Genomic DNA, 16669 nt, shown 5'->3' on the forward strand with positions numbered 1-16669 from the left:
AAAACATATTCCAGCTGACTGAAAAATGTAATCTACTGAATCTATCTAGCAGTAAGGTTTTACACTCGGTACATTTAACTTAGAGTGCAAGTCCAAGTTAAAGGTTTTTCCATATTTTTGCAAATAAATAAAGTTTGACTGAAATATATCCAAAATTTAAAGGTTTAAAGTCAAGGTCACTGAAATCACAAAACGTACATTAAAAATTCTTATAGTTAGTCTACTTATGGTGTGCAGTCTTTATAAATAATCAACTTCACTTTGACATCATAATTTTCACTTAATGAAAAGCCTTCTCAATCTCATAACGTCCAAACAGAATTTCAGGTTATTATATGCTGAAAGGCTACTGCTTAAGAGATTCACAGATCAGTGAAAGTCTCATTCTAATTTGTAATAACTCTACAGTGTTACACTATAGAAAAGCTTCATAAAGAAAAAACATGAATAAAACATAAACAGCTTTCAGTGAAATTATCATTATTAACAATTTGTATATGTATTTCAATAATGTAATTCATTCATTTCTTTACTTAAACCTAGCAATGATGTTGCCTTGATGCTTGCTCAATCATCCAGGTAAGGAAATCCCCAAAAAGTTGATTCTCTTCATCTGGTTGTAGCGTAACAGCAGTTTGAAACACAAAAATACAAATGTGGAAGCAGAGCAACTGAGGATCAAAGGTTTATCCTTTCTCAGCAATGTAAAGCCCCTATCATCCAACATCAGCATGGAGGAGAGGAAGACTCTCACATCACTTTGTAATGACAATAACATTAACATTAATGTCCTTCTGGCAGACAAGGGTGGGTGCACAGTTTAGCAAAACCAGAAAGACTATCATGAGAAAAATATTTCACTGCTCAGTGACAAAAATACTTATAAACCCCTGAAATGAGACCCATGTCCATCAGTTATTGGGACATTTAAAAGCTGATGTGTACCGTAAACCAGCGCATACAACTCAGTATCTAAGGTTTGACTCATCATCTACTAGAGCACAAACTGGATGTCATCAGGACACTACAACACAGAGCGAACACCATCCCCACAGTCTGAGCGGCCAAGAAGGCAGAAGAACGCCATATCAAGAAGGCCCTGAGTAAATCTGGTCATTCCAGGTGGACATTTGTCAAAGCTGGGAAGACACCTAAAGAAAGCTCCAGGCGATCATAGAGAGAAGAAGGACAACTGCTGCCTAAGTGAAAACCCTCAGCGATCAATTATGTGTCAGGAGTATCGGAACAGTTAGGACACATTTTTTCTAAACACTGAGTCTCTGTGGCTTTGAAACCCCAAAACCCACTCTGCCAAAAAATTGGTCCTCCCCAAGGATCAGGTCCCCTGACACAAAACAAAGTAATATAGTGTACGCTGTTAAGTGCCAGGAGGATTCCCTTGATTTATACATCGGGGAAACCAAACAACCTCTGTGACGTGGATGGCACAACACAGAGGAGTTAACCCTCTGTGTTGGCCAGTGGACACTCTTTCAATGATGAGGATGTACACATCCTGGACAGGGAGGAACGCTGGTTTGAGCGCGGCGTCAAGGAGGCCATTTATGTGAAAAAGGAAAGACCATCTCTGAATCAAGGAGGGGGCCTAAGGCCACAATGCTGTTATTGCAGCCATTCCCCAACTCTCTGTGAATGGTACTCATGGCAGTGACCATAGATTAATGGTTTTTGATCAGTGGTTGTTGATCAGTGGTCATGGCAATTTGCATATTAATGATCAAGAAACTGACCTCACAGTCCATTGTTCATCAGTGGTGCTAGTTTCAGTCAATGTGCAAAGGTAGTGTTTATAAGAGTGGGGAAACCTACAGTCAGCTGAGACTGAAGAAGTCACTTGGATGAGTGACGAAACATTTGTCCTCCTAAAAACGCTACGTTATACCAGTTGACAACTTTTACTGTCAGTGTAAATGGAGAACTAATGGAAAGAACTCTAGTACAACTACTTAAAAATTGTACTTTAGCACAGTGCACTCCTTCATTAAATTAGTACAGTGACTCTTCATCCGTCCTCTTCTGCCCTTTACAAACCATCAAAACCTCACATGCTCATTCGTTCCTGCGAATACTTGCATGACAAGTGGTTTGCAGCACTGAACAAGCTTTTAGTTGTTTTTTCTTAAGTAAACTGCACTTTTAATGACTTCTTGCTCAAAACTTAAAAAGCACCCATATTTAGCACACTACACACAAATAAGTGCCAATGTACATTTGACAAATGTTTCAATAGCTGAATGTAGCTGCAAACTTGAGCAAAAAAAACCTACAAAAATGAGCCTTAAACAGACAATCAGGCTTGTATTCAATAGCCACGAGAATACACACCAACAACAGCCAAAAAGCAAAGAATTTCAAATTATAAGCCCCACTGTTAATCTTACACAAGTTGATGCTCGGAGTTCAAATCTCTCAGTTCTGATTCTGTTTATCCCAGAAAAACAGAGGATAGAGGATGGGGCTCTCCCAGCTCCCAGATGTGGCGTTTAGGATTAACTGATGCTGATCCAGCCTGGACTTCTGGAATGATGTTATTAAATCTCCATTTAGGTCACATGTTGCATGATTGACGTTTCCTGGTTTCATTGAGGGCTTGACTGTGTGTTGATTAATGAGGTATATTTTGGTTTCACCAGAAGTGTGATAATGTGCTTAATTTGCAAGTAGTTTTAAGGAAAATCTGGGAATTGTTAAATGTTGAAAAATAATTCAATTCAGTTGCAAAACTATGGAAAGAGAGCCAAATTTCAATAACTACAGATGATTAAATAAAGCAGTGACATATAAACACACAGAGTGGAAGGAGATGAGAGAAGAAGAAATACTTACATCGAACCCTGTGGTAAGCTGTGACTAACTTTTGTGTGTGAAGGAGACTCCCCATTTACACAATGGATGGGATCATTTCTATCAGATAGATATGATTCAAACAACTGCAGTGCAGTTTCTTTATTACCAATGTTTTTTTCTAATCTCTGCCGCAAAATATTGTGGTGAGTGACATTGAGTGCTGCACATAACATGTCGGTCTAGCAGGATCTGTCCACTGTAGGGGACATAAGATCATTTGGAACTTTTACTGGTGCTGTTTCTGGGCTGTTGCACTCTAAACCGTTTCCTCTATTCCTTCGCAAAGGAATAGAGGAAACAATAAAGGAATTAAAGAAACAATAAAGGAATTAAAGAAACAATAAAGGAATTCGAGAATTCCTGAAATAAAATGAAAGTTAAGAATTGGTTTATAAGACAAATCGATCAATTATTGACTTTTTTTAAGTAGTGATTTGATTACTGCTACCTTAAAAGCCTTTGTGTAGGCTGTTAATAAACATAGATTCCTGATATTTAAAGTCGAAGCATAAAACTTCTTTAAGCAATCTTTTAGAAATGGGAGAAATGTCAACAGTTCACCTCAGAACTTTAAAAATCAGATTCATTCAACTATGATTTAATTTTTTTCTTTGATCTGACACGCCTACAATTTACACCACACGTTTCCCACTTTTCTGTTATCCTCAGGGAAATTTACACATAAAATTCTCCCTTTCCTGCTGAGATTTTTTTCCTCTTTTTCTTACTCTATCTTGATATGTCAAATGCCAAACTCGTGTTTCACTCTGATGTAGAGCAGCACACATGGAGCTCTCATGACTACTCTGGAGATGTTATTGAAAGTTAATTGTGACCATTTAAAGAAATGGTTACATTTAAACCATGGTTCCATGTGCTGTGGATTCAAAGTATGCTCTTCTCCATACCTTGGATTTAATATGTGGTTATTTGAATTACTGATGCTTTCCCATCAACTCAAAGCAGTCTGACAATTCTCCTTAGGCTATGATCACTGGCATTAGATATCAGGGGAGAATGGCTGAGTCCCAGTGAGTGTAGACAACTGACAGAACTTGAAAAACATTAAAGGAATGTGAAGATTTTGCTTGTTTCCATAGATTACATATCTGTTGCAACATCACCTGTTACTTTGTGGACTCCGGATTGTGAAGCCTTGATTTTAGATTTATGGCTGGTGCCATGTTGGCTTTTTTGGAGCCAGAAGCAAGTGCATTTGGAAATGTGTAGGGTCCAATTTGCTAATCATATAAAAGAGAAGAGAAACAAAACCTAGTTGACCAGTGTATTATACTGAAAAAACCAATGTATAGCTACTTTTTTGGTCATTTTTAACATCGAGCAACAGTACCTTAATGTGAAGTACTGCATGTTATCTGTTAAGTTACATGTTAATAAAATAAAGATAATACATTTAACATTTAGTAACATTTAGTATTTCTGGCACTGACTATCTAAGCCAGCAAAATTTAAATGTCTGGTTTACTAGTTGCCAGCATAACAGTCTATAGATCCATTTTGAACACTGATTTCCATGATAGCATTATGGTTGCATTAATGTAGTGTAAGCTCAGAGCCAAAAGATCATGGGCATCCAGTACTGATTTTTAGCCTTGTCCCCGAAGACATTTTTCCACATTCTCAGAAACTTATAATGACATTATGTACTGCAGATGATGAGATATTCAAGGCCAAATTTATCCTTGAATTGTTCCACAAATATGCAGAAACTTTGTCTCCATAAGATTTTTCTTTTGTATTGAATAATGTTTCTGACCTGCTGCCAATTAACCAAATTAGTTACAAAATATCCCTCCAGCTGTAAGTACCATTTATTTATCGAAATTTTATCCTAACTTTTTTGAGACGTGTTGCCATCAAATTCAGCATGATATATTTTTCGTGAAAATATTAAAATGGCTTTGTTAATCATTTTATGTTTTCTATGTTCTATTGCGAATAAAATATATGTTTATACGATTTGGAAAACATTGCATTCTGTTTTTTATTTATATTTTACACAACGTCCTGACCTTTTTGGAATTGGGGTTGTAGAATTCGAAGAAATAGAAGACGTAGAAATAGCAGTGGAGGAATCTTATTATATTTTGGAGTATCAAGCAATTGGCAGCTCACTCAAAGAAAACCTGCAAAGAACATGGAGAAAAAAGCTCAGCAGAAGACTTCAACCCCAAAACTTTTTGTTGTGAGGGAATAGCATTAACCATTGTACTACTTTGCCTCCACTGAAACAGAATGAAACTTTAATTACAGACTGTAAAACCTTGAAATGGGAGCATAAAATAATACTTATTTTATAACATCAGTTCCCGGTATCATAGTATGAATGTATACCTTTTTGTATCTCAGAAAGGTAACACAGTTATCTTTAGGTCCAGTAACTGGCTCTAGGCACCACAGTTGTGTGGACTGTACCTATAGGGACAGAAATTGACCCATATTCCTAAAAATAAGTAATATGTGTGTGTTTTTCTCCTGGTAATAATTAATTCCTACCTTTTTTATTTATCTATTTAGTTTAAATTTCACTCACATAGTTCCAAGTACTTTAAGTGCTGCTATTCAGGACCCTGCATGTGCAAGGTCATGTGCAGACTTTATCATCTACAAGCAGCTGAAGGCAGCTCAGTTAGTTTGCTCACTATATCTAACAGAACACTGACTCAGTGCCAGCTTGGTCTAATTATATTTTCTGTAATTGGCCTGACTGGAGCGTAGAAGGGAGGCCTGCACCATCACGGGGGAAGTCACTGATATGAGGTATGAAGTATATGGATAACATTGCCTCCAGTTCAGCCTCTGTAATGATGTTAGGACCTGAATAACATCAGTAGCATATGAAAACATGTGAATACTAATGCATGAAAGTCTCTTCAATGTGAGGAGCATGCAAGTCAACAAAGTACAAATTTTTACATGTGAGTAGAAAGAGGGTGGAGTAACATTTAGTCCTATTTTAGGGGCTATTTTTATTTCAAATAGTTGCCTTGGCTGCCTGATTATAATTCACATTTAATGTGAGTACAGTGTCATATTATAGGTTAACTGAGTACATTTTTTAGCCTCAGCCATACATGATCATTTGTAAATGTATTGTGTATTTACTGGAAAACTACCTAGTAATGGGGAAGAGGCTGTGTTTCAATGCTTCTTCTGTGCTGGATGTGGCAGCAGCCTCATTACTTACGTGTCAATTTGACCCATAAACAAGGTCCAAGGGTTCTATTACAGGAAGGGAGATCATGGATGAGAAGACAGTGCAGCAGCCTTGAGCGTAAATGATGATCATCAGAATCCCTGCGGGAATACATGGCTCATATTAACTTGCTTATTGTTGGGGCACACAGTAAGTACAATGACTCCCTTTTTGTTGATGATAGAGTAATGGACTTACAGGCCAGGCCATCACCGGAGCCTGTGTGCTCTGAGGCATTGGTCGGCCAGCAGGGAGACAGGAAAGAAAACAAGAAGACGGGATACAACGAGCCCTGGATCCCATATCCTGGCCATCGCTTCAAACAGGAGGACATGGAAGGTTTAGATAGTGACTCTACAGTCTGCGAGAGGAAATGGAAGGAGGAGGAGGTGGGCATGAAGCTCTGGGATCTAGGCCACATCTCTGTCTGATTGTCCCTGAGGGGCTGCCAGTAGCTGAACCAGACCTCTGTTCAGTCACCATTCTGGCTGAACTGTTTTTCTTCTCTCTCTGAGCTCCAGTCTCTCCATTCACCTTGCATCTTCCCTTCATTTTCTCCCTCACACTGTCTCCCTCTGTTTAATCTCTAGCCCATGGCTCATGAGTGGATGGAGCAGGTGCTTGTACTAAATAGTGAAAGGCTCTATTCTCTGTGGGTTTTTTCCCCCAATTTTATTTTAAAGACTCACTCAGCAAAACTAGCCAGAGAGGAAAGGTATAAATGAATTTAAATCTGAAGGAGAAGAGTGTCCTTGTAAGGGTAATATCCTTAAAGGCCTCTTTCACTAAAAATGGATGAACTTGTGCTCTGATGTTTGTTCGTCATTGTCTACAATGAGCTATTTCGTACAATAAAACTGACGAGGACTGTAACTAAAAGGGTAAAATGATGATAAAACATGGGAGCGGGTGCAGGAGCATCAGTAGCTACAGAAGTTTAAAACAGTTGCAACACTGGTTATGAGGTACCTGAAGCTCTATGGCCAATAATGACAGATAAAGATGATAAGATGAAATTTAAACGTCTTTTTGGGCATTAGCTTTACCCATATAGAATATATATATACAAATCTTATAACGTTTGTATCTGTCTTGTGTGAAACTTGTACGAAAAGCATACAAGAGTGAAAACAGATATAAGATTGCTTGAAGAATCATATAAATGAAACTTGTATGTTCATGAGAAAATCATATAAGCCTTATATGATTCACTATATGAAGGAGGGCACATCAGATGCAAGTTTTTTCTATTTCTTTTCCATATGGGTAGAATGACCACAGTACGTGCACAGGGGTAAGAAGGCTGATAGGAGTGTGGATTTAGCATTGGTTCAATGATGTGTACCCTCCCCAAATACTATAGATAAACAGGAGAAGACTTTTCACGCTGTAACAGTTGCACTAGAAATAGATGGATTTTCATTCAGCAAAGCAACTTTGGATGATTTTAATAAAATCATTCCAGCAAAGACAAACTGCAAAGAAGGTCTGTGATGAATGGCCGAGAATATCTTCACATATATGTAACAGATTGGTTTGAGTACTCTCCTTAATATGATGACCGCTGAAACCGAATCCAACTTAAAAAACAATGATTATAAGACGATTTAAAATTTTGAAAAATGTAACATTATATTTGTATCACATCTGTGTACTCTGTGTTCAATGGAGACTTATGTCAGATTTATCTGATAAATAAGTTACCATGTCTTCATTAAAAGGTTTGAGTTTAACACTAGAAACATATGAATGTGTTTTGTGATAGCTTCTTTGGTGCTATCATGTAAATGTGTAAAACCACAAATATACTGGATCACATTTTGTCTTTAATAATTAACACCACAAGATCAGATTATGATAAATAAAACTTAAAAAAAGTAAAACCTCAAAATCTAAGAGTAAAAACAATAATTTGTGTAATTCGTTTTTTCTATTTGGTGAAATTCAGGCCGTTTCCTGCACCTAATGCACATTGGAAACATTGGAATTAATATTGCATATATTACGCTATATGAGGTTTTCAATCCTTATAAAGGTGCAGTTACTCTGAGGACCAAAAAATAGACCTAAGGAGTACCTTTGTGGAGATCTAGATGTACTGACACACTTTCCCTGAATCCCTCTGAGAATGCGCTGCAGCTACATACATATGTGAAAGACTCACATAACGATATTTGCATGCATAGCTTATAATATTCAAACACAGACATTTCGTCTTACTCACTTTATATCTTTTCAGTGTTCAATATTTGGGCTGAAATCTATGACTGATCTATATTTTTATTTTATCGTTACAGTTGTCGGCAGTAAAGAATTTAAATCCAAGTTTTCCAACTTGAGTGTGATAAAGAGTTATAGCTAATGTTAAGATGTCCTGTTATTAGACATCGTAAGTACTATGGTTAAATGTAAAAAAAATAAATAAAAGGGCAACACTGGTAAATGCGCAATTTTTGCAGTACAGACATGTAAATAAATATCATGCAGAACTGCCAACAGGACCATCTTACTTAATATATTTTTCTTTGTATTTTTTGCATTGAGATCATGGCAGAAACATTTTTTGCCTTCGCAGCAAGTATATTTATTGTTTACATTGTTTACATATTCAGATGCAAAAAAGAGATTAAACTGAGACTCTAACAAATTCCTCAATGTGAGAATGTGTCGCCCTCTGCTGGAGTATAAATAGGTTTCAGTGTATTTTCAGCCATACATATCACACAAGCGCCTCTAAACTCTAATAAATTATGATATCATAATTAGAAAGTGTCGCCCCCTTTCTGATTCCACTCAAAGTATCAAGAAATTGTTTTTTCTTCTTCCTTTTAATTTTTAAAATTCTTTGTGCAACAGCTTACAATCATTCAGCCACACACCCTGCTCAGTGGCCTTTCCCACTGTTTGGGGAACAGGGTCATAAAAGAAAGCAGCATAGCTGCCTCAGAGAAGGAAGTTGACAGATTTTTATTTATTTATTTATTTTAGCTTTTAAGTCTTTGAGCTTTCTGTGAGGTGTTTTGAACTCCAGTTTCTCCCATAGTCCGAAGACATATACCTCAATTGGAAATACAAAACAGGTACCTTAGAAAAGCATAAAATGATCTTTAGAGTTGTTTCACTGAATTTGTGATTTCTAATTAAATGTGATAATCAATACACCCATCCATCCACCCATTAGCTTCCGCTTATCCTTTTCAGGGTCGTGGGGGGGCACTGGACCCTATCCCAGCTGGCATAGGGCGAGAGGCGGGGTACACCCTGGACAGGTCGCCAGTCTGTCGCAGGGCCAACACACAGAGACAGACAACCATTCGCACTCACATTCACTCCCGCATTCACACCTATGGGCAATTTGGATTAATCAATTAACCTATACCCACAAACTGCGTGTCAATACCTTACTGGAAAATTGACACAAATTTGGGTTCTAAGATGATGAAGATTTTAAGGGGAGTGACAAAAAAAGGAAATGCAATGTACAGGAGACAGACTATCAAAATAAGACAGGTAGAAACCTAACTCAGAAATACCTACGACAGTCACAAAGATTTGATAGCAAACATGCTAAGAAGGCCAGACTAATTAAAACCAGAACACGAGTGAACTCCAAACAGAATAATGAATCTAACAGAACTCAGAATGTGAGAGTCATTATTGAAACAATAACCAAAGTCGACTATAGTCATTGAGACTTGGACCTAGGTAGTGTATGCTTTGAGGACACACACACTGGGTTGAAGTTGAGGGTAACCCTGAACATGTTATGGGACATTATTCAGACCCTTGTTCTAAAGTAATTGGGGTTATTTTTGTGTCCACTAATATCCCAAAGATGCTTTTTGTCATTATTTTGGGTTTAAGGAGTCACCTTTTAGATAGATTTGATTTTAATTTCTTACTTGCTATACAATTAGGGTGCAATGTCATGATGCCAGCTTTGATTGGCAGCTGCTGCTACTGAGAAACTTGTGCATCTCTGTTCATGAACTGCAGATAGAGTCATGCATAATTTTTCCACTGAAGGATTTTTCAGCACTGGCTTATTATACATATTTTTTTAATTTATTTTTTATTGAGCGTTTGTTACAAATATTCAGATTAAAAAGCTATTTGAATTATTCTTAGTGACATATTGTTCACAAAGAAACATCAACAACTTCAAGGTAAAATATTATAATGGACAATCGGTTAGGATGTAAAGCTTTGTGTTTTTCTAAAAAACAAAAAAACAACAACAAATGAACAAACAAAACGCCACACTCGTCTTAAATCAGTATTTTCCAGGTTTTGAAATGTCTTTGAAATGCAGTTTTAGTGCTGTCCTTTGTCCCACACCGCTCTGCCACCTCGCTGTAAATCCTAAGCTGCCTTGTTAAGGCATAGAAAAAGCCAGTTTTATTTCAAAATTGTCCCAAATGTCTCCGTCACTGAAAATTATGGGTTTAACTTTAAAACTGAACATCAAATGTCATTTTAAACCAACGAAAGTCTTTAGAGAAGAACTAGAGTTAATCTCAGGCAAAAAACAAACGCTATCAGCTCACACTTACACCACATGTGCTGAATAAGTTAGGTCAGTGATTCTCTGCAGCTCCGTAAACAGTTCCTGTGAATGATATGAGGTATAAACACACCTGCAACAAGCGATAAGATTGCTTTACCTTGAACCAACGTGCTTGTTCCCAAAGGAAGCAGCAGATGGGTTTAGCTTTCTCTGAGGTTAGTGCCACCATTTAAAAAGTAAAATTGTCCATAAACCAGTTTACCTATGAATGGTCAAATTAACCAGTGGCTGCTTTTTGCATTTACCTGTTATCCCTGTAATATTCATTTATGTCCTGTTTGTCATTCAGATGAATTATTTGCTAACAGACCAGGCAGCTTAAATGCTGCTTAATGTTTCTTTAAGTCAAAGGGGGAAAAGGTGTTATTGTCAGATATAGATTTTACTATATTTGTCTGTGTCGGAAAACATTTCATTTCATTTTTCTGGGGTTTTTTTTTGTACCTTTCATAGTTTTATTTTGATAGTTTTTAGTGCCATTATGTTATACTGATCAGGAAACATGTGAAGTTTCACAGGAGAGAAAACCTATATGCAGAAAATGGTCTAAAGAAAAAAAGCTGAACCTTTAATGGTTTATAAAAATAACAGAGATACAAATGGTCTAAAGTACTAGAAAAAAAAAAAGAACCGGAATCCAGGCAAGATACAAAAGTCATGACAGAGCCAACAGTGACATGAAGTGCAACAAGTACAAGTACCTCGGGCTGTGGGTGGACAATAAACTGGACTGGTCATGCAACACAGAGCACCTGTATAAAAAAGCCCAAAGCCGACTGTACTTCCTCAGGAGGCTGAGGTCTTTTAACATCTGCAGGAAGCTCCTGAGGATGTTTTACCAGTCAGTGGTTGCTGGAGTACTTTTCTATGCTGTGGTGTGCTGGGGGAGCAGCACAGCAAAGAAGGACTCATCCAGGCTGGAGAAACTGATCAGGAAGGCTGGCTCTGTGGTCGGCATGAAGCTGGACACTCTGGTGACAGTGGCAGAGAAAAGGACACTAAAGAAACTGATGGACATTATGAACAATGCTGGGCATCCTCTGCACACGGCCATAAACAATCAGAAGAGTCTGTTCAGTGACAGGTTGCTTCTCCCCAAGACAAGAACTAAAAGACTTCAAAACTCCTTTGTCCCACGCGCCATCAGACTGTTTAACTCCTCTCTGGAGGGGAGAGGGAGGGGAAACAGGAGGACAAAGGAGGGGGAACAACTAAGCTGTAGTGCCTCTTCACCTCACTGTACAATACCTTGTGCAATACTTTTTGTAAATAGTCAACAGTGCAATAGACTCAATACTTGAAATGTGCAATTCACTTGTATTTTTATTTTTTATTCCTATTTATTCTATTTATCCCCTTTGTATATTTTATTTATATTGTCTCTGTATTTATATATATGTGTGTGTGTGTGTGTGTGTGTGTGTATATATACTATTCTGTAACTCTGTAACTTCTGTCGGTGCTGTGCTTTTTTGGAAATCGAATTTCCCAGAGGAACCCACCCGAGGGATTAATAAAGTTCTATCTAATCTAATCTAAGTGACAGCTGAAAAGGGGAGAAGTGAGGCCATATCCACACAGACTGATCAGACCAGTAAAAACCAATGAAACAAGTGAAACAAATATGAACGGGCTAGACGGTCACAAAGGAAGGAAAGTAACTAGAGTCACAAAGAACGCAATGACAAAATAAAATGTCATGATTTAAACAATCACTCTTAAAGATAAAACACACACACAGAGGTGCTTTATTGGAGGTTTATTGAATTATTTTAAAATGTTTATTTTGTTGATCAAGTGACTGTTCAATGATGATGATGATATTTTTCAAAGAAGAGTTGGATTGTTTGCATCATGCTGCTCATCTGTCTGATAGAAAAACATTAAGATTTATTATGAGAAATTCACTCCATTTTCAACAATGCAGTGTGGGGAATAGTATACGATGAACTTAGGATAATAACCTGAGATTGTTCAGCATCCATACAGCCTGTTGAGCCTGAGGATGTCCATCTGACTCATCTCAGTGGCATATCCAAACTCCACATTGGAATTAGGGATAGCCACCAAAGTGGGCTGGTTGTTCTTGGAGAAGGCGTACCTGAAAACACAGGGTGTGTTTTTTTCCCAAGGGAAGTTACTGAAAGCTATTACGCCTACTGTACAATAAGTATTTGCCAAATTGACTATGAAATTTTACCAAGCCAGAATAAACCACAAAATATCAAATAGAGAGTACAAAAATATTTAAGAAATACACAATTTCGAAGAAAAAAACAAGAGAGAACAATACGAAAAATTCTGATTCACATTCACTCAGTTTTCATTGCACTTTAACACCTGTTTGAACATCTTTCATAATTTCCAACATGATGACGGCAGCCACAGCTGTAACACGGAGCTGCTGGTATTGATACCTACTTGTGGTAATGCATAACAGAGCCATAGTCATAGGGGGTTCCCTGGTTCAAAGTGTTGATTTTGTCAAAGTTGTGCTCCATTCCTAGAGACAGAAATACCATGAGCTCCATTATTCATTCTTTTTCTTGTTTCTGTGGCTTTAGTCCACTCTACATTTCTATGAGTGTTCAGATAGTTCGGCATTTTATGATGTATTGCATTTTGCTTTCTTATAACGCACTATGAAGGTTTGTGTGCTCGTCGATTCCAATACTGGTTTTTGCTCACGTGAAATAAGTGGGTTATAATGGGTTATAATGATGATCGACAGACATATTGGTATTATGAATTTGCTTCTTGTCCGTCGACATTGTTTGTGCAAAGCTAAGCAAAGCCTGAAGTACAGAATAGCTGTGACAGCTGTAGCTGTCTTTGGATTCAACCTTTGGTTAAACAAAAAGCCAATCAGCACATTTTTCAAAATGCCCAAGTAATCCTATATTTTGTGCCAGTAATTATTTTCTTTCTGTATTCTATTTATATTGCTGTCATGGATAGTGAAAACAGACAAACCCGGAGTGATGTTCTCCCACAAAACGCGGATGTGTTCGTCGCGGTCAGAACGTGTCTGCTCGTGATTGAAACCCAGAGCGTGGAGCACCTCGTGCTGGACAGTGTCGTAGTAAACACAGCCTGATTGCTGCAGGGACAGTTCCTGCGCATAGTAAAGACGGCCGATGTAGGAGTAGCACCTACAAAGGTACAAAATAAATCTTGTTACAAAAGCTGCAAAAATGTCTTCTTTTTTTTCAAATCTGTAACTGCACAAACTTTTTTGAAATATGTTTCATGTTAACACAACAGGGAATAGTTAACCAATCCTGCAAGTATTAAATATGTTGCTAAAACCTGTTCTATGTGAGATTTCTTTGCTTTGTTTTTTCACCATCCAGTGCAACTACCATTTCTGGAGTTCTACCAACTCCAGAAATGTGGTGCTTCATTAATTCATACACAGAAAAGTGTGGTTGCACAGCCATTTTTAAACAATAGGAAACATTTTGTATGGATGGAAATGGAATTTTGGGGGACTGCAGTAAACTTTGCCATTATGAATATTTTCTTTTTTACTCGTTCTGATTGGTTGAGAAAGTGAAAAACTTTGGCCTGGATTAATCGAACAAAAGTCTCCGCTGCATGATTTAGTAGTTACATTTAGTGTTTATACACCTACAGTCTGAAATCCTTAACTAATCCTTAAACGAACAAAAAATAGTGACGTTAGTGAACATATTAAAATTAAATACAGGTTTTCTTGGACAGATTGGGCAAAGAAAGAACGTGCTTTGCTCATGTTTACCCATTAAGACTCTGGATATTCAAGTAGTCTCTCTCGTTTGTGCGTCTGATTAAACGGATACAAGAAAAAGAACCGAAGGACTGCAGAGCACGCTCGATGACTGCCACCTCACGAGAGGCTGGAAAAATGGAAAACACATTTTAATCCACCACTAGACCAACAGGATCCTGTGATATTTTGCAGGAAAAATGTCTGCAGTGCAACACACCATGTTCCTGGTGATAAGTGCAGAGAATAGCATTCATAGATGAGTTTACTCCTTACTGTACACGCTGGAAAGGGTGTAGGGCACGTAGACATGTCCATCAGCGGACTTGGGCCACATGCAGCCAGAAGCGGTGCAGGGGTCAGCGTTTCTCTCCGCCTCTGAGCCGTATGCAATATCATCCACTATGTAGGGTTCATCAGGAGAACGGACTGCAGCAAACACATTGATCAGTTCAATTGTCTGATTCACTCTTACATCATTCTCCCTTTTTACTGAGATCTAAAATATTTGTGATAGTCCAAAGGATCCGAGTACCACAAAAGACACTGAGATTCTCAGAAAAGGCCAGGGAGGAGAAAAGAGGGTTAAACTTTTTTATGGCTTTAAAAATTCTCACCAATATCTCTGTTGGCTCTCTCAATTCGCTCTGAAGTTGACAGAACCTTAGCATCCTGCACAAAAAGGAATGAAGAAGTGCTGTTGGCATACTGATGATCTACCAGCAAGGATCATAGAAGTAAATAATTATTTGATAAACGTTTTTATACTTTATTTTTAAAAAGAATATTTTACAATTAAAGGATGGATTCACTGTCAGTAAATTTGTCAGATGCAAGCAATTATTCCTCCTTTTCATACTGGCCAAACGATGTGATCTTAATGAGCTCTTAATGGAAGTGACTGAAAACCACAGTTGTCAGTTGTGATACATTGTATTGTGATACATGTGACTCTAATATATTGCATCACCAGTCTTAAAAATATAGCAAACATGTTCCAAAATTAGCTTTTTGTGCAAAACAAAGTCAGGAAAGCACTTCAGAGGAGAAGCACATCAAGTGGGAATCTGCAATATTGTCTGAAAGTAGAAAACTAAAGAACAATGGTAAACTTACAGATTCCAGAATTTTCCAGGAGTTATTGACAGACAAAAGGGAGAGAGAAAGAGAGAAAAATGACATTTGTTCCACATTTATTCCACCAAATCAGTCAAGATGTGCTAGAAAAGGAGAATTCCTTACCTCACTTTCAGCCCAGACAGAGATTGCCAAAAGGGCCACAAGGCCTAGAACACACCTAACCCCAACCATGTCAACAAAATATCTGCAATAATGATACAAAACATATTTACCCAGTTATTCCAGTTCTTCAAAATTCAGCTTAGACGAGGATTCTTAAAGCAGAACAAAGGAGAATTTATTGGTGATACTTACAGCGATCCCTGAAGTGACAGAAACGCATCATAATGCAATGTGGTTGAACATCACTTTATAAAGCCAACTGCACCGGAACAAAAAAGTCCTTTTATGGACATTTTGGAGGAGAAGAGGGGAGTGAAAAGCCCAAGATAAATACATGTCACCTTGATGCCATGTTGCATATCCCCACGATCCCTTGATAAGAGCAGTTCATCGTAAACTTGTACAAAGGTTGTTTCTTAACCAGTCTTGTGTCGCCTTTCTTCTTTTCAGTCAACACAGCTGAAATGAAATCATTGTAGATATGTGGGATTTATTGGGAATAGCCACAAAATTTTGAACATGAGCAGAAATCTTGCACATCGGAACTATGAAAGTCCAGGGATGCACACTTAGGTAGCCAACGTCCCCAAACACAAGTTGGAAAATTATTCTGATATCAGACAAATTCATCATCATCATCATCATCATCACTTTACATTCTGACTCTCACATCTGTATCCATGCAAACTCAAAAGAGGAAAGAAGAGTAATGTCATGATTTGCTGGCGAGAGAACCCAAATGCACGAGACAAACCACAGCAGCTTTATTGGGGTGATAGAAAACCTAAAGCAGCATGATACAGAATCTCTGAGAATTTCTTTGCATTGTACTCCAGACACTTTCTCAAAGAGAGTGTGAACAAATTGTTTCTGAAAATCTTCAGGAGGATGCCCAAATCTGCGACTTTACATGCCCCTCACAGTGCTCAAATAAAATAAAATAAACAAAATACCTGGAAATGCAACAGATCATTTCACCAAAACTTGCATAGTCTGTATTATAAAATCAAGGTTACTGCAAGACTGC

The 16669-nt window shown here is 37.7% G+C and overlaps 1 protein-coding gene across 2 annotated transcripts; it reads right to left on the minus strand.

The window, feature by feature from the left end:
- Positions 1-12396: 12396 nt before the first annotated feature.
- On the minus strand, positions 12397-15914 carry LOC146705101 (high choriolytic enzyme 1-like). Of its 2 annotated transcripts, none has more exons than XM_085462678.1 (9): positions 15835-15914; positions 15643-15724; positions 15018-15063; positions 14677-14829; positions 14413-14530; positions 13626-13804; positions 13074-13155; positions 12617-12753; positions 12397-12517 (listed from the first exon to the last, which is right to left on the minus strand). In XM_085462678.1, the coding sequence occupies exons 2-8, from the start codon at positions 15709-15711 to the stop codon at positions 12627-12629; spliced, it is 774 nt and encodes a 257-aa protein (XP_085318804.1). In that variant the 5' UTR covers positions 15712-15724; positions 15835-15914; the 3' UTR covers positions 12397-12517; positions 12617-12626. The 2 variants fall into 2 exon arrangements, with proteins under 2 accessions (XP_085318804.1, XP_085318803.1); XM_085462677.1 differs by having other exon boundaries at positions 12397-12521; positions 15835-15913.
- Between the last annotated feature and the right edge of the window lie 755 nt (positions 15915-16669).

Source organism: Copadichromis virginalis, linkage group LG7 (assembly GCF_057382275.1).
Source record: "Copadichromis virginalis isolate Kocher_CV1m ecotype Utaka linkage group LG7, C_Virginalis_male_GT1.1, whole genome shotgun sequence".
NCBI classification, from domain to species: Eukaryota; Metazoa; Chordata; class Actinopteri; order Cichliformes; family Cichlidae; genus Copadichromis; species Copadichromis virginalis.